General features: G+C 42.9%; 1 protein-coding gene across 5 annotated transcripts in view; it reads left to right on the top strand.

Annotated features, from left to right (window-relative positions):
• Nucleotides 1-23,732, top strand: part of XPNPEP3 (X-prolyl aminopeptidase 3) — a 287,901-nt gene that overhangs the window by 179,791 nt on the left and 84,378 nt on the right. For 4 of the 5 annotated variants that reach the window (XR_013262366.1, XM_077452550.1, XM_077452549.1 and 1 more), the window contains exon 7: nucleotides 2,448-2,533. Coding sequence is in view for 4 of the 5 variants with exons in the window: in XM_077452550.1 (XP_077308676.1) it covers nucleotides 2,448-2,533 (86 nt within the window). In the remaining variant the exon portion in view is untranslated. Of the gene's footprint in view, nucleotides 1-2,447; nucleotides 2,534-5,674; nucleotides 5,928-23,732 lie in introns of those variants that run through there. The other variant, XM_077452551.1, reaches the window with a different exon arrangement.

Here is a 23,732-nt window from a genome sequence, read left to right as displayed (position 1 = left end):
CCAGCACAGCGAATCCATGTCCGCCGCTGGGAAGAAAAACACAAGCAGCCAGGGAGAGACTGGCTAGGCATGCAGGGGAAGCAACAACCCAGATTAATTTCATCAAATATACACGACAATAATGCATAGAAAAAACACATTCATTAGAAGAAATAATGAGGGGCTAAATAGTCCCAAATCTATAATAGAACATTATTTGTAAACAAAACATTTTGGAAATTTGACTACTACTGACCTAGTTCAAGGGTAGGTATGGACAGTCAGGTAACCTGAGGTGTAATAGGCCAGTGGAGAATTGCTGTAATGATTGACAGGGGTACACAAGGGGAACCCATGGAATAAGGGTGGGAAGGATAGGAAGGGGAAAAGGGGAGGGGAAGGAGGGGGGGAGAATTGCAGAAAACCTACAAGAACAGTTTATAAGATATCATCTCATTGAGGCCTGGGGGGTGGTAGCATTGAGACGCTTGATCCCCACAGTTTCTCTCTTTAAAATCGTCCTATCCCAGTCACCCCCTCTAGGGCTTTGTTGGACTACTTCAAGGACCAAAAATTTGACAGCCGTAACATCAAAGCGGTGTTGCAGTCCAATGTGTCGACAATTCTGATTTACTTTTTGCTAGTCTCAATGACACCAATGGCCATAGATGGAGGAACCCCTTACCAGGTACTTGCTTTATGTGTAATGAACCCTCAGCTTGCAACTATTCACTGGTGATGTAGGATTACAACATATTCCAGCCACCACCACCTGAGATACCTTATATATAGTTTTGCTGCTTGTATTTCCTCTTTCTGCCTGCCGTGCCCTTTTCTTTCCCCCCTGGAGCTTTGTACATCGTTTTTGAATAGATCTTTAAAGATATCTAAACAGGTAGGTTATGATTTTCTAACCATTAGGTGTATATGCACTTCTTTTCCTTCACCATCCATTCGCCTCACTGCCCAACTTTTTTAGCTGTCTCTCTGCGCTTCCCCCTCCCCCTCCTTCCCTTTCCCCAACACCCCCTTCCCCTTCTCCCCCTCTTTTCCACCCCCCTTTATTTTTTCCCCCTTATATTTGACCAACCGTTCTGTACATATCTATACTATATATCTATTCCTACCCCTTTTTTGATTAAATTCTGCATAATCCCTCTTGTCCATTGCGGGGGGATCTTTTTGAGCAGCTGAGCCCTGTACCTGACGATGGACCTGTCGGGTAAGCAACTTCTCAACATCACCGCTGAGCTCTGTCTGTATATATTATGCTTTTGTAATTCTTTGATTATGTGTTATTGTATTTTATTTGATTACTTGATTTATACATTATGCCTCCTGACAAAGCTGTCTATGTACCGTAAAACTAGTAGAGGACTGGTTAATCTATGAGAAAAACTCCATCAGCAAATATCTCTTGGGGAAACCTTTGAGTATTTGTATACTGTTGTTTGAAACTTTTTTTAATGTGATCTATGCATGTCCTTTTATATGTAATAAATGATAAAACTTTTAGCCAAGATTTTTTTTTTACCCGAGTATCAGTACCGAGATAGTCCACCACAAAACCTTGTGGCTTGGAGTATTTGTTTGGTCAGTCTCAGTAACTGTCCTCATGCTCCTATCCCTTCCCTTTCCTCCAATATGATTTTTTGGATGATGGTACTATTTGACGCTATACTCAAAAATGTCCTACTTCTGGTACACACGGTCGATTTTTTTCAGACAGATTTTGGCCGAAACCTGTGTTGCATACACACGGTACGAGAACGAGGTGACGTTCGTTGCGTACGATGGGACTGCGTAGAGGCTAGTAGCCAATAGCTTGGTCTCGTAATTTAATCTGAGCATGCATGGCACTTTGTCCATTGGAATTCTCTACAAACGATCGGAAAAAGTCAGATCGGATTTTGCTGTCGGAAAATTTTAAATCCCGCTCTCAAACTTTTTCCGTCGGGATTTCCCATGTAAAAAGTCTGATAGAGCCCACACACGATCGGATTTTCCGACAGCATAATCCGATCGGACATTATCCATCAGAATTTCCAACCGTGTGTACAAGGCATAAGACAGAACAACACCGACAGAAAAGTTGACATGACAATCCTCCTTGAATTTATTGAAAAGGGTGTTTCACATGCAGTAGTGAAAATCTGACAGGGTTTCTATCCTTACTTCTCTCTTTCCAAAAAAAAACAAAAACAACTTTACTTTTTAATTGGACTGAAAGTTACCTGTATTTGATTGTGCAGTACCTTTTCTGTGAAAAGTTTTGTGAATGCTCCAATGCTATATGCAACCTTAACTTTAACCTTACTCCTTCTAAGATGAATCCAACAAATTTAAATCTCCCTGATGAAAAATGTGGAAGTATCTCAAATAACATATGATGAATAAAATGTAAAGATTATAGAAAAAATACTTGGCAAGTATTTAAAAAAAAAGAATCTATGTTTTTGTTTCTTTAGGATGGAGAAATGGTTCTGTTGGATGGTGGATGTGAAGCAGCAGGTTATGTCAGCGATGTAACACGTACATGGCCTGTAAACGGCAGGTAGGACTTCTGTAATTTTGTCATGCAGTTATGGAAATAAGCAGTACAAATATCAGAATTATGTGGTGAAAGACAGTTCTGCATTTTATATATTGGAAGTTTCCATATTGTTGTAAACTTTTCACCAGAACATATTTTTAGGATTATACAAGAGCAACTATTTATATTAAGAAATACATACAAGTAAAATTGTTTGCCAAATAGAATGATGTTTCTTTATACTGTTGTGTATGATTTTATAATTATGATTCACGCTTTATGTGGTTCTAAACGCAGAAGGTTTTTTACCTTAATACATTCTATTAGGGCCGAAAAACAAGTAATCAATTGTGAAATTAATCGATTACTATTTTCATAATCGATTAATCGGCCACTAACATAATGGGATTAAAAAAAATTAAAAATTAGCCTTTATAGTAAAAAAAAAAGAGCAAATCGCTACTGTAAATATTACTTTCACTGTCCCATAGTAAAAAATGAACCCCTAAGCCCTTGTACACACGGTCGGAGAATCTGTCGGAATGAGTCTTATCGGACCGTGTCGTCAGGCAATCCGACTGTGTGTGGTATGCATCGGACTGATTCCGTCCGAATCTCCGTCCGAATCTCCGTCCGACCCAATTTTCCAACATGTTGGAAAGATTTCCCAACCAACTGGGCCGGACGGACCTAATCCGATCATGTGTAGAGCATTTTCATCGGACCAAGTGCCACGCATGCTCACATTCAAATTCCGACACGGAAGCGCTCGTCCAGGTAAAACTACTGCTCGTAAGCGATATAGCACATTCGTCACGCTGCAATGTTAAAAAATCATTCATCAAGCGCATTCTCTTGTTCTTTACAATGCTGCAAGAACCAACTTCTTTTGATGCTTATAGTCACACACACTTCTCCCGAACGGATTTCATTACTCTTTTTTAACCATTTCAGCAATACAATTTTAGTTTGCGTCACATCTACACAATGTTTGATTTTTTTTTTTTTTTTTGGGGGGGGGGGGGGGATTCCCTAAAAAATCTCCTTTAAAGACACTTTACTCATTTCTCCTTTTTTTTTTTTTTTTGTGTAAACTTACATCAACAACATTATTTGATTTTTGAGATTTTGTTTTTCTTTTTTAATCTACAGGAGGTTGTTTAGTGTTAACACCCCTTGTTATTTATTTCACTTTGTTTTTTGGAAATGTGCCTGCCTGCTCACAAATAAACTGGCTTTTTTGAAGGAAAACACATACGCAAGTATTTCATCCAAACAAAAAATACCTTTATTTCGGTGTCAGTAACAGATAAAGAGGGAGGCAGCAATGTTGAAACTGGGGAGATTTGTGAAGCCTTTGGCCCCCAGGGCACACATCAAATATTTCAACGCAAAAATTGGTGGCCTGAGGAGTACATATCTGAGAGAGAGAAGTCTGGTCCTGAAGTCCATGAAACCCGGAACAGCAGCAGATGACATCTATGTTCCCAGGCTGTGGTACTACAACAGGATGAATCTTCTGGCAGACCAGACTGAACCCAGGTCATCACACTCTGGGCTTCCTTACACGCTTCCTTCCAGGCTGTGGCTGTGGTGCTGGAGGTGTGGCAGAAGGAGGAGGAGGAGCAGGGGCATGGGCCAAATGACACAAGTGTGATTATCGTGTCATTTGGCCCAACAGACCCATGTTGAGGGTTTGGAGAATAACCTGCTCACACCAGATCTGTTGCCCCTGCTCCATTTTCTCAAGCTTGCACACAATCAAGGCGGCCAAGGCCTCTTGGTGTGTTGGTTTTTCTTGTAGTGCCGCAGAAGCCTCACAAATCAGCCTCAGGGCCGACTCCTCAACATTCCCCCCCTTTCTCGCCCTTCTTCGTGGAAGGCGGAGGGGAGGGACCTGGCATTCGGTGAGGCTCCTTTGGCTGCCCACCGCCTGGCTGCCGCTTACCCCCGCCTCCTCCTGGCTGCCACTTTCCACAGCCACCTCCTGGCTGCTGCATTCCACACCCTCCTGGTCCTGGCTGAGTTCTTCCTGTGTATGAAAAAGGGACATAGTTTGAGTTTTTGGTTCATCAAACACACACAATTTTTACATCAACACTGTTGCAAATTGGTAACCAATAGAAAAGACTATCATTCTGAGCCCAGCATTTTTCTTTATTGTCCCAAAGGTTTTGGCCACTACTGTCTATTGATATGTGAAACACTTTCAAAACTCACCAATTAGGGAGCAGAAATCAAGTTAACATCATTCATTTTGACTCCACAAATATGTACAACAATACTATACCTGGCTCAAGCTGGGCTCCTCCAGTTCTTCCTGAGTGGAAGGCCCAGGTTGGGCGTCGGAAGACTCAGCGGGTGTGGAATGGAGCATAGGACGCGTGGAAGGAAGAGTAGAGAGTGATTGTCTGGCCTCAGCCTGGTCTGACAGAAAATTCATCCTGTCATAATACCACAGGGTGGGAACATAAACGTCAGCTGCTGAATTTCCTGATTTCATGGACTTCACCACCTTATTCCTCTCCTTCAGATATGTACTCCTGAGGTTCCCAATTTTATTTTTGATATATTTCTCATCTGCCCTGGGGACCACCGGCTTCACAAACTCAACCAGTTCCATTATTGCTGCCTGCCTCATTGCTCTGCTACTGTAAAAAGGATGGGTGTTTTGCCACAGGACTGGCAGGTCTCGATATTTATTGATGAATAGAGGGAGGAAGCTGTAGTCATTAAACCCGTCCATGTCTGCAAGACACAACACAAGACAAACCCTAATGTCAGGCTAAACTCCACTAATGCAGGCCTCAATCTAGAAGCAGTGTAGCCTAGTGATGTGCCAAGTTCAAAATTTTACCTTCGTTTGCGCGTTCGTCGCCTCGGCTTCTCCCTCTGTTCACAGATCGTACGGACGACACGCGCGTGTTACGTTTTATATACAGTGCGCATGCGTGCAACTCCGCCCGCCTCTGACGTTCTTTCCAGAGTCCAGACTATTCCCCACCCCTTTCGCTTCCGGCGCAGTGGGGAGAGCACATGGTGGAGAGAACACGGGTGCGCACTAATAATTACACTAAACGAGGAGGAGGGTGAGGAAAGGCCAGAGCCTGAAACGTCCCGATCCAGGAAGACAAGATTTAAGGCCGCAAATATGTCTTTTAGAGAGATGTTGGAGATGGTCGACATATTGAACATTACCGACTATGATGGGAAATATGGACCTTACCCAAACCCAAATATCAGAACGGCCAAGATCATGAATAAAGTTGTGAAGTGTCTTCTGCCTAATTTTGGGGTACACCGATCCATGGATCAACTGAGAAAAAGCTGGTCAGACCTGAAACTGAGGGAGCACGAGCAGTACATAAGGATCAAGCGTGTTCTGGACAAAAGTAAGTAGTTGTGTGTTCATATGATTATTATTGCTTACATACTGCTCCATGTGCTTTGAGTTCATGTTGTGCATTGTTAAAGGGCCACTTTCAAGTTCATGGTTTCATTTGTTCGTAGGAAACATCATTCTGCAGATAAGTATTCCAGCTGAACACAGTGTCCCCAATAATGTTATGACCTTGAAGCTCAGCCAAAACAAACAATTGAACAACACTTCCAAACAATGTTTCATATTGTTAATTCTGCCCTCTGTGTGATAATTATTTAATTTTTACAAATCTCATATGGGAGAGAAGACTCGTCAAGTATGAGGACACCAGGGACCCCACCCCTCACAAAGAAGGACAACTTCCAAAAGAACAAACAGAGGAGCAGGAGGAGGAGGAAGGAGAGATCGTGCAGGTTGTGCAAATTGTCACCACAACAGGTGAGTGTCGGAGAACACAGCTTCCGGTAAGCTCATCAATGTATGTCACCATATTTAAATTACATGTTTTTTTTGTTTTGTTTTATAGGTGATGTGGAAGAAGATTTACGTTTTACCAGTGAAAGTGCCCAGATCAGGGAGATAATGGGGTGCAATGGGTATTGGGAACATATCCTGCAAAACATCAATGATGTTCATTTAAATTTGAAAAACATCATTGATTTTTTGGGGAGAGTGTGAAACACCCCAAACTAGATAGGGTCTTATTTTTAGAATTTTAAGACCAAAATGTTGTAGTTCTCCAAATTCGACATTTGGAAGATGCACAGAGTGTGTAAACATGCATTATCTCCCATCATGGGGGATCAATGTATGTGTTTAGTGTCTGAGATGAAGAGGTTGCAGCCCCAAAGCATGTACATTGATCCCCCATGATGGGAGCTAGCACATGTTGACACACTGTGTGCATCTTCCAAATTTGGATTTTTCAGGGGTGACACCCCATGTGATGAAGGCAAGATCAGGCCAGTTTGTATATACTCATGTCTGATATTGTCTTCACTTTTCAAAGTGGAACTTTGTATGTTCCTGTGTTCTGTATGTTATGCCTGTTTACACCAAAACAATAATTAAACCAAATTTTCAAGAAACTCATTTTTGAAAAAACACAATTTCTAGGTTGGTTGTACAAACCTTTTCAAAACGCACATGTGAATGTGGTTGGATTAAACAGTTCAATTAGCAACAATGTGTGGCTTTTTTTTTCATGGCACCAAAAATGTATTTGGAGTACAATTTAAGTTTGTGCTGAGAAGGAGTGTGATTTACTAAAGGCAACTCCACTTTGCACTCCCAGGGCAGTTTCAGGCGTACTTTTGCAGTGCACTTGTAGTGCATAGTGGATGTGCCTTTACTAAAAAAACACCCACAGTGATGTGTAAATTTGGTCAATCATGCCATTTTCCTGCCATGGTGCTGAAAATGAGCACGATTTGGGTCACTAATGCACTACATACATTAGTTAACAAAAAAGAAGGTGTGTGTGTAGCAGACCCACAACATAATAACATTAGCGGAAGAAGAGACTGTCCCCTCATCTCGCTCTGAACTTGGGTTTGCACTGTTGGTGAAAAAGGCACAACTTGATCAAACCTAATTATACCTACGAGACACATAAAACCAAGCCAAGCAGTAAATGAAGGAGTTTCAGATAAAAAATTAATTTTAAAATGCCGCTCAGACATTGTCTGGCATATCAATGGCCCCCCTACCCACAAAGTAGTCCATGTATTGTGTTCTAACCTCACGGGCGCTTTGGGGGGGCAAGCCAGGATGAGCATGTTGAAGGCCCGTGAGGTTATCTGCATTGTCCATCAAGTCTGCTTCTTGCTGGCCAACTGAGACCGCATAGTTCGCAGAAACTTTTTTCAAATAATTGTGCAGAACACAGCACGCCAGCACTATGTGATTCAGTTTGTATTCTGCCATGTGAATAGGCGTAAGAAAAAGGCAGAACCGGCTGGCCAGTATACCAAAAGTGTTCTCCACCACTCTTCGGGCTCTGGACAGGCGGAAATTAAAAATCCTCTGCTCTGGGGTGAGGGTCCTCATGGGGAAAGGGCGCATCAGATGCAGGGCAAACGCCTCATCCGCGACGAAGACGAACGGGAGTCCTTCCTGATTCTCCTCTGGGGGTGGCAAGCCCAGACTGCCACTCTGGAGACGCCAGTAGAACTCCGTCCGTGAGAACACTCCACCATCTGACATCCGTCCATTTTGCCCCACGTCCACATACAAAAACTCATATGTCGCAGACACCACCGCCAACATCACGATACTATGAAACCCCTTATAGTTAAAATAGTATGACCCCGAGTTGGGTGGTGGGACGATGCGGACGTGCTTCCCATCTATTGCTCCTCCACAATTGGGAAAGTCCCAACGACTGGCAAAGTGGGAGGCCACAGTCTGCCATTCCTGTGGCATTGAAGGACACTGTGGATTGAAACAAGAACAAAAATTATTAGTTTGACCAATCAACATTCCAAACAGATTAGACACAAACATTTTGTGACAAAACTAGTTAAACATTTTGTGAACTGAGTATTTAAAGCCTAAAGTCTAATGTCCCCTTATGAGAGTCATCACCCCCCCCCCCCCATCTGATGGGCCCTTGCTAAGAAATGAGGGGGGGGATGTTTAGGACAGGTAACCCTCTCCACTTGCTTGAGAGCTGAATGCCTAAATAATGTGTGATACTTTGGGAAGCCCCTCCTTAGTTACACTATTGGGAGACCACCGGACAGGTAAGAAGTGTCAGAATACAAAAAATTACTCAAAATGTAAGCACTTGTTGACATTCTGCTATTACATATCCAGATAATTAATAGGTTAAAAGCAAAAAAAAAAAAGTTAAAGTATTGAGGCAGGCCCTTACACTACATGCTTAGGTGAATTCATCCATAAATGTGAGCATCAAAAAGGTAGGTATAGTGTGTATTGGGTTTGGTAAAGTCAACAGATAGCAATCCTCTATCAGCTGGCCTAGCAGTTGGGGGGGGGGGTTCCTAATGAGTTTGGCACAACCCCCCCCCCCCCCAAAAAAAAACAAAAAAAAAGCACTCTGCATGAATTGAAGCACACACATCACATTTGTAGAGATTTTAGGGGGTGTTTAGGGGAAAGCAATACTATGGAGCTGCCAAGAGACATTGTTAAGTGACTAGACTATAGTTTTATGGGCCAAGAAGAAGCATGGTGGTGAAGTTAGTGAGGAAAAAATGCATGAGGACAAAGGGGCAGAGCATCTAAATTAGAGCATATTGCAATGATGGTAATTAGGGAATGAGGAAAGGAATTCAAGACATTAGCAATCATGAAATACATAGAATGTGATGTTAAAGGATAAAACTTACCTTCATATAGTCCTTCTGCAGGACCTGAATGATGGCAGAACAGGTCTCTGGAATAATGATACCCAGAGCCTGGGGGGAGATGCCTGTAGAGAACTTGAGGTCCTGAAGGCTTCTCCCTGTCGCCAAGTAGCGCAACGTGGCGATGAGCCTCTGCTCCGGAGTGATGGCTTGCCGCATGCAGGTATCCTGCCTGGTGATATAAGGGGTCAGCAAAGCCAGCAGACGGTGAAAAACGGGGTCCGTCATCCGGAGATAATTCCTGAAATCATCAGGATTATTCTCCTGGATCTCACGGAGCAAAGGCATGTGCGAGAACTGGTCGCGCTGGAGCAACCAATTCTTGGTCCACAAACTCCTCCCCTCCCTGTTCATGGACCGGGCTTGTGTCAAAGTGGCAACCCCAACACGAAGCCCCTGCACAGTAGAAACTCTACGACGAGTACGTAGAGGAAACATGGTTTGAAAACGGTCGGCTGGTCAGAGCGGACACCAGAAAGCACAGATAAACAGCAAAGCCTGAAAGAACGACCTGAATAGCAGAAGCAAGCAGACAATAAGAATTGCCTTTCAAAGCGTACTATACCAAGATATAGTCCACAATGATCAACAAATACTTACTGACTGCACGCACTGATTATCAGATACGCACCGACAAGCAGAAACTGAAGAGCTGTAGCGATCTGAATCACAAATCTGAAAAGCGCGAATCGTCTCTCACCAAACTTCTACTAACACGCGATACACACAAGATCAGCAGAAGGAGCCCAAAGGGTGCTGGACGTGGAGCTGAACTTCTTTTTTCTAGTCCCGCCGTACACGGCTTACGTCACCGTGTTCTTGGCCACCTGCAAAATCAGACAACTTGGCCCGACCGTGTGTATGCAACAGTTTCGGACACAATCCGTCGGACTAAATCCGACAGGCAAAATCCGACAGATTTGGTTGGCAAAATCTCCGACCATGTGTACGTGGGCTTAGGCCGCGTACACACGCGGGGACTGTTCGCTGAAACTGTCCGCTGAAACCAAGTTTCAGCGGACAGTCCGCTCGTGTGTGGGCTTTCAGCGGACAGTTTCAGCGAACAGTCCGCTGAACAAGGTTTTTCGGAAATTCCGAAAAACTGTCCGCTGAAACCTTGTTTCAGCGGACAGTCCCCGCGTGTGTAGGCTTGTTCGTCAAACAAAGTTGCGCGCATGCTCAGAAAGGATTTTCACGCCGAAAGTTATAATGCAGTGTATAGGACGTCGTATTTTTCGTCCCGTCGTACGTGCCGTTCACGTCATCGCGCACGGTTTCAGCAAACTGTTCGTCCGTTGTGTGTGGCCATGTCCGTCCATGCTAATTTTGAGCGGACTGTTTGCCGAAACTGTTTGACGGACAAAGTTGGGCGAACAGTCCCCGCGTGTGTACGCGGCCTTACAGTAGCGATTATCTGTTATTTTTGTACTAATTTTAGTTTTTTTTTAACCCCATTATGTTACTAAACATCTCAGGCCTGGGTCACACCTCTGTGTTTTTTGGTGCTTTTTGCAGAAACACAATACAGTTCATTTACATGGTTTGCTATGGGAAACTTTCACATCCATGATTTTTTCAGCTGCTGCGTATTTGGAAAATACTTTTTTTTTAATGCAAAACGGTGCTATTTTGTTTTTTTTGGTTCAATATACTTCAATGGAGAAGCCGCAGAAAAGCATGTAATAATGCGTTTTGTGTTTTTCAATCTGCCCAACAACAAATTGTTAAAAAAAAAATGTAAAAATGCAAATCGCAGCAAAATTACCTTTTTTTTTAAAAGTTATTAACCGATTAATCTAAACAATAATCGGCCAACTAATTGATTATGAAAATAATCGTTTGTTGCAGCCCTACATTCTATGCATTAAGGTTAAAAAAAAAACTTCTGTGTGCAGCGGCGCTCCCAACCCCCCTAATACTTACCTGAGCCCCATCTCAATCCAGCGATTGTGCACAAGATCCTCAGCTCTCCAGGTACTCTTCCTCCTCATTGGCGGGGACAGCAGCAGGCACTATTGGCGCCTGCTGCTGTCAATCAGAGCCAGTGAGGAGAGAGAGGGGGTGGGGCCGAGCCACAGCTCTGTGTGTGAATGGACAGAGTCATGTGTGAATGGACTCAGAGCAAGCCTGCTCAGGTGCTCTGGGAGCAGGAGGGAGGAGCCAGGAGCGCTGGCAGGGGACTTCAGAAGAGGAGGATCAGGGCTGCTCTATGCAAAACCACTGTATAAGGCAGGTAAGTTTGACATAAAAAAACAAAAGTTGCAGCGCTAAGTAATGTGAGATACTAGTGACAATACACACCAGACAAATATCAAAAAAATCAATTTCTGATAAAATAATGTGTGAGAGTAAACTCACTGAAAACAGTGAGCCACAACAATAGTAGTGAAACTAATAAATATTGATAAAAAGCAAATGAATATCAAATACAAATTGCATAACATTATAAAAAAATAATCTGTTCAATTCATTAAAAAAATCGCAGAGAATGGGAAAATGCTATGCACATAAAAAAATCCTCATGAGAGGTCAAGACACTACAAAATCAATGAATCAGTCCTTCATGTAACCCCATCCAATTCTTATACAGGGGACTTCAAATATATGCAGTAGTATGGAAATGTGATACTTGACATCCAAATTCCATCAATAGCAAATCAAAATAGCAAGAGCCATAATGGGGAACTAGTGAGGAGGGGCAGCACTCCAAGCCACTCTCTAAGCGTAATGGACAACTATATGAACAGAGAAAGAGAGCAGCGCTGGGCAGAAGGTGCAATCCATAATAAACAGCTGTCATGAAAGACATGCATATAAGCCAATTCAAGGGACTCCCTCTTGTGGACAGAAGATATAAATACCTAAAAAGTGTTTTAACAAACACATACATATAGGCCAATTCAGAAGGCTCCCTCTTGTGGACAAAAAATATATGACAACCTAAAAAATGTTTAAAAAACACACCCAAAAGCTGATATGGTTTATATATACCTTTACCAACCCATAATGTAAATATATATTCATTGTCCCTTTTGGAACCACTATTAATATATACCAAAGGAATACAAAATAAAAAATGGAAAGACCAATGGAAATAATAGAATAAAAAATTTAATATAACCATGCTGAATAATAGTTACATCCTTACCGGCGCCAGGGAGGCAAGGCGCTACCTATAAAAAATAAACCCATATCATCATGATTTGTTGATGAATGCGTTAATATCCCAGTCGAGATTTAACCCGAAAGGGGAATAACACTTCAAATGATAAATCCAGAAAGTTTCTAATTTATAAACGCCCCTAACCCTTGACTCACCTCTCCAGTGTGGAGAAAAACTATCAAACACCTGAAACTTTGTCCCAAAAGGATTTTTGTTATGATGATGCAAGTAGTGTTTCGGCACACTGTGGTTGGTTACTCCTAATTTAATATTAGAAATATGTTCATTTACCCTTATCGAAAATGTTTGAATGGTATGACCAACATATTGTAACTTGCAGGGACAAGTAATGAGGTAAACGATAAATCGTGTGGCACAAGTGGCAAAGCATTTCATGTGATAAATTGTAGAAGTGGTAGAGGACTCAAAAGAGTAGATCTTACTACAACATAACGCATTGTGTATACATACATTACACTTCTTACACGGAAAGAAACCTTTCAAATCCTGAAGAAATGTTGATTTCCGTGGAGGATTTATCACATTTGGGGCAATGCGATTTCTTACTGATGGGGCACCCCTGAAAATAACTCCTGCTTTTTCCGGAAAATGGGGTCCTAAATAGGGATCGTTCTTCAAAACATTCCAATGACAACTGAATATACTTTTAATCTGCTTAGATTGTGTAGAAAACTGAGTAATAAAAGACCATCTAGATCCAGTATTATGTTTACGTGTAGTTTGTACATTAGTAAGGGTGGTCCTGTCAAGTGCTGAAATGTGACTGATCTCCTCGTCAATAGCTTTAGGGAGATAGCCCTTCTCAATAAATCTCAATTTCAAAACATCAGCTTGTGAGAGAAAGTCCGAAAGATCCATACAGTTTCTCCTAATACGTAGCAATTGGCTACGTGGTATGGATCTCAACCATGGGGCATAGTGACAACTGTCAGTGGGGATATACCCATTGCGATCTGTTGGCTTGAAATAGGTCTTAGTGACCAGCCTATGATCTACAATGGATATATCCAAGTCCAAGAAGTGAATCTTAGTAGAACTCATTTCATAAGTCAAAACTATGCCCATATCATTGTCATTAATAGTGACCATAAATTCATGTAATGATTCCTCATCACCTTTCCAGAGGAGGAGGATGTCGTCTATGTATCTAGCCCACAGCGCTAACTCAGGGCGCTGTAGAGCATAGACGACATCCTCCTCCTAAGTGGCCATGAAAATGTTGGCGAGGCTAGGGACAAATTTAGCCCCCATCGCTACCCCCTTTTTCTGTAGAAAAAATTTGATCATCATACCAGAAGTAGTTACTCTGTGTCGCAAAATGGAGCAACTCCATAATGTAAAGCTGTTAAGTTTGACATGTTTGTTTTTTTTTTGTTTGTTCTTTTACAAAAGATAAGCCTTTAATATCACTTTTAGTCTGAATATTTGCAAAGCGAGTTCCTTTTTTACTCACAAGAGCTACTGAAACTGCATTACTCAAAATAATTGCTGAGCACTTTTAGCGGCAATGATATGAAATATTTTTTTTTTTTAAATCTATCTTGACTGTGGACCCTATGGCTAAGCTTCAGTGGGCAGGGGGCATGGCTCAACGATGGTTTGAATAGGAGCCACCTGTATTAGCCATCTTGTTCCACCCTGCTACAGTGTCCACAAGCAGCCCTGATCTCCTTGTTCCCTCTTTACCCGACTACCTCCCTACACTGCCACCGGAGTTATCCAACCTGTCAGACTGCCAACTGCAGCTTCCATAGAAGCATTGATCTGCTTCCACAACTGCATGACAGACATTTTACAGCACTAGCTGTTAAAATACCACCCGACGAAGAGCGCGGCTGACTACCGGGAACACCTGAGGATGGTGAAATACAGTCCCGCACTGGAGGAAATTGCCAAATTCCCGCCGCTGCTCTCTCTATGTGAACCGCAACAAAATGGCGCCGGCAAACCTCATGGAAGGGGATCACAGCAAGCCCTCCTCTTTATCTGCAACACAAACCAGGGAAGGTTGAGTCACAAAACCCCCCTGCTTCTAGCCCTGATGACCCCTTGCTGCTCTCACAGCCTGGGGACACAGCACTTCTCTCCCCCAGCGCAAACCATGTTGACACAGGCCCTGCAGAACCCAGGCTGACAAAGATCATGGGGTCTATTCAGCACAGCCATGCTTCTCTCACCACTCAGACTCTATCAGATCAGACCTGGCCTTCCTGAAACAAGATGTGCCTAATCTCTGCCATAGAGTGACCAATGCAGAACAACGCTTAGGGGATTTGGAGGATAATACCCGTCCTTTGCAGGACTCTGTAAGAGAATTACGCCAATCCCAAGAGTATACCACCCATAAGTTAACAGATATGGAGGACTGTCTGAGGCGTAATAATCTGTGTTTTTTGGGCTTTCCAGAGGGTTCCGAAGGTACAGCCCCTGAGGCATTCATAGAACTATGGTTAAAATCTACTTTTGGTGCCTCCTTTCGGGTGTGACCGCTGAGCCTGCTTTCGCTGGTAGGCCATGCTGTCACAGATCAGGAAATGGCGGATCTGAACTCCTATTGGGCCACCATTACACAGAGTTGACCCATCCCTGTGGTCTGCGATGCCTTCAAGGCTACCGTGTGTGGCTCGTTTGCTACAGCCATAAGGCAGGCACGCAAGGCATCTCACTCCAGGCTGGTGGATGTGGAGGGGGAGCTTCGAGTGGCAGAGGCGGTTTACTCCATGTCTCCTATGCCCGAAAAACATGCTACCTGGTGACACAAGGCCAGGGAACTAGACATGGTATTACTCGAACGAACACAGAAAAAACTGTTATATCAAAATCAGCGACTCTTCGAATTTGGCGGCAAAAACTGTCACCTGCTAGCCTACCTGTCTAGACCGGACTATCAGCCATGCAGCATCCCTAGAATTCAGAACTCTGAGGGCATAATAGAGGAACAGACAAAGGAGGTAGTAGAGGCTTTTGTTACATTCTACTCCTTTTTATACTTCACTAGGGCCCATTACACTATTGTGGAATTAGACGACTATTTTCAGGATATTTACTTTCCAAAATTACTAGATTCTCAAGTGTCTCGTTGCTATATGCCCCCCCAACGACAGAGGAAATAGGAGAAGCCATCCTGTCCTTTGCTAGAAATAAGACGCCAGGGTTGGATGGATTCCCTATAGAATGGTTTAAGAAATATACTGATTCTGCATCTCCTCAGGGTATACAACTATGCCCTGAAGACAGGACAGCTACTGCTTTCTATGTCTGAGGCTCTAATTGTCCTTATCCCCAAACCTCACAAGAACCATCTACTCTGCGAATCTTACAGACCAATATCCCTAATTGGCTCAGATCTAAAAATTTTAGCCAAAGTGCTTGCTTGCCCAGAGATGATATACGGTCATCACTACTCTCATTGCAGCAGATCAAACAGGATTTATCCCTGAAAGATCTACTTCAATTCATTTATGGTGACTCTTTACCAACAAGCAGGATGCTCATAAGGCCTTTGACTCAGTTGAATGGCCTTAGCTAATGGAAGTTTTAGCAAAATTCTGATTCGTTGGCATGTTTATTAAATGGGTTCAGTTACTATATTACAAACCTACAGCTAGATTGAGAGTAAATACAACTATCTACGACCCCTTCATGATACGCAGGGGCACCAGACAATCGTGCCCTCTATTGCCATTACTATTTGAGCTGGTGATAGAGCTATTGGCAGCGCTGATCAGGTCTAGTGGGGAGGTCGTGGGACTGACGACTGAGAGCCTGGAAGAAAAGGTATCCTTATACAAAGACGACATGTTGATATATTTGGCGGACCCCCAGTGGTCACTCCCTACTCTACGGGATATTATACAGCAGTTTGGGCACTTTTGAGCACAGATAAACTGGGATAAATCCCTGTTGTTTATTCTAGACCATTCACTCATTAGTAGAATGAGGAATATTCTTATGACCTGGACCAATCTTCCACTGACGCTGCTGGGTAGAATTAATATTTTTTTTAAATGATCTTTTTACCATGCTTTCTATATATCTTGAGTAACTCCCTAATATGCATCCCCAAAAACAAATTAAATAAATTAATATGATTCTTATTAAATTTGGGGGGTGGAATAGCAAAAGACAATCTACAACTACCTATTTTGGAGGGGGGATTGGCGCTCCCCTGCCTTCACACTTATTATGTGGCCTCTCAGCTGGCCGATGCACATTGGTGATTCTACCCCAAGGAAAACAATGCAGCAATAGCATTAGAGGCAGCTATTCTCACTTCCTATGAATCCCTTCAAAATCTACTATATCATCTTTCCACCAGGGGATGGGAGGGTACCACAGTTCTATCTATGACCATACGGATATTCAAGCTTTCGAAGGTACTACCGCCCAGTACACATATTACGTATTCCACCAATGCTCCCTTGTGGGATAACCCAGGTCTACCAGAATTCTTCCGCAGAACAGATTTTGTTTCAAGCGGGGGTTAGACTGATTTCCCACCTATTTATAGTGAACATTTTTCACTCCTGCCAAATTCTGCAGGGACTGTGGCCTTCCCCCTACGGCCTATTTCCGATATCTGCAGATACGCCATACTGCCACGACACAGTTTGGCCTTCAAAACATACTCCCCACTCAAATGCTTATTGACTGACCCGTCTCACACTAAACTCATATACACGTACTTCAAAACTCTCCTTCATACTACAACTAGGATTAGCACCACAGAAAATAAATGGTGCTCTGACATACAGGAGCTGATGGAGGATATTTGTCGGGAAGTGCTTCCCCACCAGGTATCGTCTGTCATCTCTTCCCGTGATAAAGTCATTCAAACCAAATTATTATACAGGGCCTACTTTACCCCTTGTTTACTCCATAGATTAAAAAGACTGCCCTCTGCAACATGTTCCCGATGTGGCATGGCTGATAGTACATTGTTCCACTTAATGTGGGAGTGACCGACGGTTAGGAAATTCTGGTTGTGGGTCATGGCCCTTATCAGCTCCATCACAGTTATCTAACATCTGTAATCCCATGAGATGCCTGCTAGGGATATATAGATGATGAAGGCATATCTAGGAATGTTCAAACCTTTCTAGGAATTACCCTATTTTATGCAAAGAAAAAGATAACTATGCATTGGAAATCCCAGTCTTCACCTCCTATAGCCTTCTGGCTCACAATAGTCAATCAAGCTATACCTCTATATAAATTGATGTATATGGCCAGAGGATGCTCAAAAAAGTTTCATAAGATCTGGAATCCATGGGTTAGTTCAGATTGCACTATGCCACTTGCTCCTTGAGTTTCTGAACATGTTAGTTAACTTATAGTCGTCATACTGGAGTTTAGACTGTAACATTGAAACTCCTCTATTGATCTATACTCACTGACTGGATACCATGTATCTACCTCATTGCTGAATGTGTGCTGTTTGCTCCTTTAAACCTATATACGTATTTGTGCGTTTGTTCGTTTGTATGTAAACAACAATAAAAAAATTATACCTTTAAAAAAAAGCTTCAATAAGCAGGGGTGAAATGCATCAGGGTGTATGGTGTGGTGGATACATGTAGGCTGAGGCTACTTATTTTCAATTATTCACCAGGGCTAGTCAGGAGTAGTGGTGATCCTTTCTGCTTTACACTTTTAACTATGTAAGAATCCTGTCTTTCTTAGCCAAATAGTTTTTCTGCTGGAGTTCACGGCTGAGCTGGAATAATGAGGCCTTAGTTGCAAACATTTTACAAGGCCTCTCTGACAGAGTGAACAATGATTTTGCAGGAAGAACCATTCCCTCAGGTCTGGATGATGTCCTCTCCCTCTGCAAACAAATCGATATTCCCTTCCAGGAGAGGACCCTACAGAAAAGGAGTCAGTACTCCATGGTCCTTAGCCAGCCTGAGCGCCCCTCTCCTCGATGCGTGGGGCATCCCTCACCAGCTGTGAACCCTATGTAGCTGGACTGGACTAGGTTACCTACTGAAGAGCGTGTTAGGCACAGAACTCTGGGCTTGTGTTTCTACTGTGGGGGCAAAGTTCATTTTCAGGACACCTTTTCTCCTTGTCCGAGAAACGCGGGTCTAATTCATCTGGAAGATGGCATATTGGACCCAGGAAAATCACCTTCATCATCCTGTCTCCTTTTTTCTGTGCTCCTCCATGTCAGCGCTTCCCCTCATGCGGTCGTAGCCTACCTGGTTTCCGGAGCTGCTGGCAATTTCATGGACTGGGGAACTGCATCTTCCATGAAAATTCCTCTTTCACCTCTCACCACTCTGCTGGCAGTCTCAGTGATTGATAGTACTGATCTTCCTTGTGGGCCCATCCACTTTCAGACCCTCCCTGTCAAGATTCTATAGGGGTATTCCACCAGGAGTGGATAGCCTTCCTTGGTCATAGCTCCATTCTCCACACATTGGGCAGATCCTGGCTTGGGGTCCCTCTTGTTTTTTGTCCTGCCTACTCAAGGTTACCCCAAAGGAGAGAATTCCTGTGGCTACCACATCTGTATCTCCTGCTCTTCCTTCTGCATATAGTGAGTTCCGGAATGTATTATGCAAAAAAACTGCTGAGGTACTTCCTCCTCACAGGCCTTTTGACTGTGCCATTGACCTTGTTCCCAGGGGCAACACTGTCCAAGGGCTGGACCTATCGCTTGTCCATTCTGGAGACCTAGGCCGTGTCTGAGTATGTTGTGAAGAATCTAAAGAGAAGGTTCATTCAGAAATCCTCACCCCCTGCGGGAGCAGGGTCCTTTTTTTTTGTAGCCAAGAAGGATGGAACCTTAAGACCCTGCATTGACTATCGAGGCGTAAATACTCTGACAATCAAAAACCGATACCCCTTTCCCTTAATACCATTTTCACCAAGTTGGATCTCGGGAGTTCATGCAGTCTCCGGCTACGAAGGGGTGATGAATAAAAAATGGCATTTAACACTAGAGAATAGGCATTATAAATACTTGGTTATGCCCTTTGGTCTGTGTAATGCCCCAGCTGTGTTCCAAAACCTTGTCAACGAGATCTTCAGGGATCTGCTTTATCAGTTTGTCATCTATCTGGATGACATTCTCATCTTTTTCAGAAAATCTGCTTGTTCACAGAAATGTCCGGATTGTACTTCAGCACCTTAGAGAAAACAATCTGTATGCAAAGCTGGAGAAATGCTCTTTTGAATGTTCAGAGGTTCTGTTTTTGGGATGCTTTGTCTCTAGCTTGGACCAGTTGCTTTAGCAGTTGCAGGACTACCACCGACCAGCAGGATATAGGTACACAGGCAGTCACTCTGGCAGATGGCACAGGCTCACCTGAGGTTCAGAGTCTAAGTACTAACCAGTGTTCACCAGAGCTCCTGATGGTGAAGATGGATTTTGATGCGTATTAGTACCAGGTCGCGGTCCTCAGGTTTGCCTCCCAAGGGTGTGAGCAAGCCAGGGTCCAGTAGCAGATGAGAAGATGAGGTTAAAACAGTAGCATGGTCAGTAAACAAGCCAAAAGGTCGCTAACAAGTAGTTTCAGGTTGGGATCAGGCATTAGAGAGTAGTGAAGGAACAAGCCAAGGGTCGATCATGAGTGGTAGCAAAATACAGATGGCAGCAGGGAAGACAAGAGCAAGGCACTGGCTGAGAAGGCACAATAACCAAAGAGGCAAAGAGGAAGTGCATAAACAAGGCTTATATAGGAAGTTCATGGGAGGAGCAAGGAGTTCAAGGTTCAACAGCAATCAAGACACAAGGCAGGGTTGTCCATTGGATCAGGTAGGATTTTCCAATAGATCAGACAGGGAGCTGTCCAGCATCCCAGATTTCTCAGTGGGAAGAGTCAATGCCAGACACAGAAGAGGCCCCAAGTTCGAGCCCAGGTCCTGACAATACTCTCCTCCTCTCAGTCATAGGGCTGGGTTTGTGAGGAAACCTCTGGTGGAATTCTCTTGTTAATCTAGGGACATGAACGTTCTCAGGCTCCCAAGAATTTTCATCTGGCCCATATCCTTCCTGTTGGACCAGATATTGTAGCTTATTTCTAAAGATCCTGGAATCAAGAATTTTCTCCACCATAAAGTCTACTTCACCCTGTACCTCAACAGGTGGAGGAGGTGGGAGAATTCTTCCAGAAAGGGGATTTTAATTAAATTGTTTAAGTAGTGATATGTGAAAAACAGGGTGCATTTTCATACTATCACAAAGTTTTAAGCGAAAGGTAACCAGATTGATTTAAGCAGAAATCTTAAATGGTCCTACGAACTTTTGGCCCAGCTTTGCAGACAGAACATGGACCTTCAAATTTTTGGTTGATAACCAAACTTTGTCACCCACATGAAAAGTAGGAAGTGTTCTGTGATGTCTATCAGCATACACAACAAATAATGTGGCGCTTCCTCGATACAATAAATACATTAAAGTTGTAACCTGGGGGACAGGTAGCAGGTACAAAACTCCCTGGTATGAGCAGTTGCTCAGGCACAGATACCAAATCCAGTGATGAAGTGACAAACAGTGCTGTGTTTATTTGTGTTATATACAAGTCCATATACAGGTGCTGTACAGTGTTCCAGAAAACAAATAAAGGACAAAAATAGCAAAACACAATTCCTAGCCGTATCTCGGCTCTAACTATACAATATTCAGCCCCTAACTACCAGGCTGAACAAGCCTACCGCTTGTCAGTCTCTACATAAACTGCTTAACAGCTTTTCCCAACCTTTCTCTCTTCACAGACCAACTTTTTCTGTGTCTCCCAGGCAGAGAGCAAAGGCTGTCTGCTCAGGTGAGCTTAAATTAGCCTGGGGAAGAGGACCAAGACCCGAACTGGATCATGGATCAGAGATTTCTGAATGTGTATGAGAGGAGCCTGGGAGACGTATAAACCCCGAACAGGACTTTTTCTGGCTCTCTCTGGGAAGCTCTGCTACAAAATGCATAAACTAAAATAAATATACACGCATACAATATATTGCAGATAATCAAGTGAAATATCTGTGCATAATTCCAATGAAATAGAAAGGTGCTCTGTGCAAAAAAATATATATATATATTAAAGTGCTATATTCCTATAGTGATGTCACCATCCAAAGTGCACGCTTAAGTAATATTCAAAAACTCTTTCAAAGTGAGGAACTTCCACCATCTATCCGAAAAGGAAATGATTCAAACCTCCATCAGCACCCCATTAATTGACACCTCATCCCTTTTAGAAATATCAAACAAGGTTTTTTAAGGTAAACCAAACCTAAGAAAATGGGACGTTAACGGTGCAAAAAATCAGAGTTATATTCATAATAAAAGGTTTTTCTATACAAAATTTATTTATACAAAATTCATAAAAACAGAGCAGTAATCTGTATAATCATACTGAGGTTATATACAGCTTTGTGGTCCAATAGACGGTAAAGTTGAGGTAGTTGATTTGATTCAAAGTAAAGTTGAGGTAGTAGATTGATTTATCACAATCATTTTTCATCAATTATTCCACCATCTATGATCATAGTGTGCCCCAGCCTCTCACCTCAGGGAAACACCTCTACAGGTCTAATCGCACTTCTAGTGTCACTCTTTAGATGTCAGCAGCCCCTGGCTCCTGACAAATCATTCTATCTCTTTAACATTTCTAGGGGCAGGCCAATCCAGCACTGCTTTGATCTTCTCAGCATCCATGCTTACTCCTTTAGGAGAAAATATATATCCCAAGAACTGCATCTTGGTTCGCTCAAACTCACATTTCTCCAATTTAATATAAAGTTGGTTCTTCCTTAGCCTTTCAAAGACAATGCAAACATGTTGGTGATGTTCTTCCAGGTTATTAAAAAAGATGAGAATATCATCCAGATCCCCGCATGTCTCCTTGATGCATGCGGATGAGGTTATATGCCCCCTGTAAGTCTATTTATATGAAGACTTTGGCAGAGAGGAGTCTTTCCAACATTTCAGAGATTAAGGGAAGTGGATAGCGGATTTTAATAGTGATTTTATTCAAGTCACAGTAGTCAATGCATGGCCGCAAGATGGAATCTTTCTTTGCAACAAAGAACAGGGCTTCCCCTGCAGGAGACATTGAGGGTCTAATGAAGCCCTCTCTAAATTCTCATCAATCCATTCCCTGAGAACCTTTAACCACTTACAGACCTGACCATTTTGCTGGTCAAAGACCTGACCACTTTTTGCGATTCGGCACTGCGTCGCTTTAACTGATAATTGCGTGGTCATGCGACATTGACGTCCTTTTTTTTCCCACAAATAGAGCTTTCTTTTGGTGGTATTTGATCACCCCTGCGGTTTTTATTTTTTGCGCTATAAACAAAAATAAAACGACAATTTGGAAAAAAAACGCATTATTTTTTACTTTTTGTTATAATAAATATCCCCCAAAAATATATAAAAAAACATTTTTTTCCCTCGGTTTAGGCCGATACGTATTCTTCCACATATTTTTGGTAAAAAAAATCGCAATAAGCGATTATTGATTGGTTTGCGCAAAAGTTATAGCGTTTACAAAATAGGGATAGATTTATAGCATTTTTATTAATACTTTTTTATTATTTTATTTTTTTACTAGTAATGGCGGCGATCAGCGATTTTTATTGTGACTGCGACATTGTGGGGGACCCATCGGACATTTTTGACACATTTTTGGGACCATTGTCATTTATACAGTAATCACTGCTATATAAATGCAGTGATTCCTGTGTAAATGACACGGGCAGTGAAGGGGTTAACCAGTGGGTGGCAGTGTAGGGGTTAAGTTGTTCCTAGGGGTGTGTTACTAACTGTGGGGGGGTTGGGCTTTCATTTAGTGAACACTGATCTCTGCTCCAATCACATGGAGCAGAGATCAGCGTCACTAGTTGCTAGGCAGAATGGAGAAATGCTGTTTACACGGCATTTCCTCCATTCAGCCGTCCCGTGAGACGATCGCGGGGATGCCCGCGGCGATCGAGTCCGCGAGTCCCGCGACCGGACTCACGGGGGTCCCGACCAGCGTGGGAGCGCGCCACCGATGGCAGGGCGGCATTGAAGATTGAACGTACCTGTACGCCAATATGCCTGCCCGTGCCATTCTGTCGACGTACATCGTCGTGCGCTGGTCGGGAACCGGTTAATTCAGGTTCTGAAAGATTAAAAAAGCGACCAAAAGGTATTTCAGCCCCTGCAAGCAGTTTAATGCGACAATCATATGGACAATGAGAAGTTAACTGATTGGCATTTTTTTTATCACAGACATCCCGGAACTCATGACATTGTGGAGGCAGTTTGCCATATGACAGTGTAGTAACAATATCTGC

The sequence above is a fragment of the Lithobates pipiens genome, unplaced genomic scaffold, assembly GCF_037356315.1.
Source record: "Lithobates pipiens isolate NorthernLeopardFrog02 unplaced genomic scaffold, aLitPip1_a1.2 Scaffold_23, whole genome shotgun sequence".
NCBI classification, from domain to species: Eukaryota; Metazoa; Chordata; class Amphibia; order Anura; family Ranidae; genus Lithobates; species Lithobates pipiens.
The sequence above is the reverse complement of the archived record's forward strand: the minus strand, read 5'-3'. Positions and strand labels throughout refer to the sequence as shown.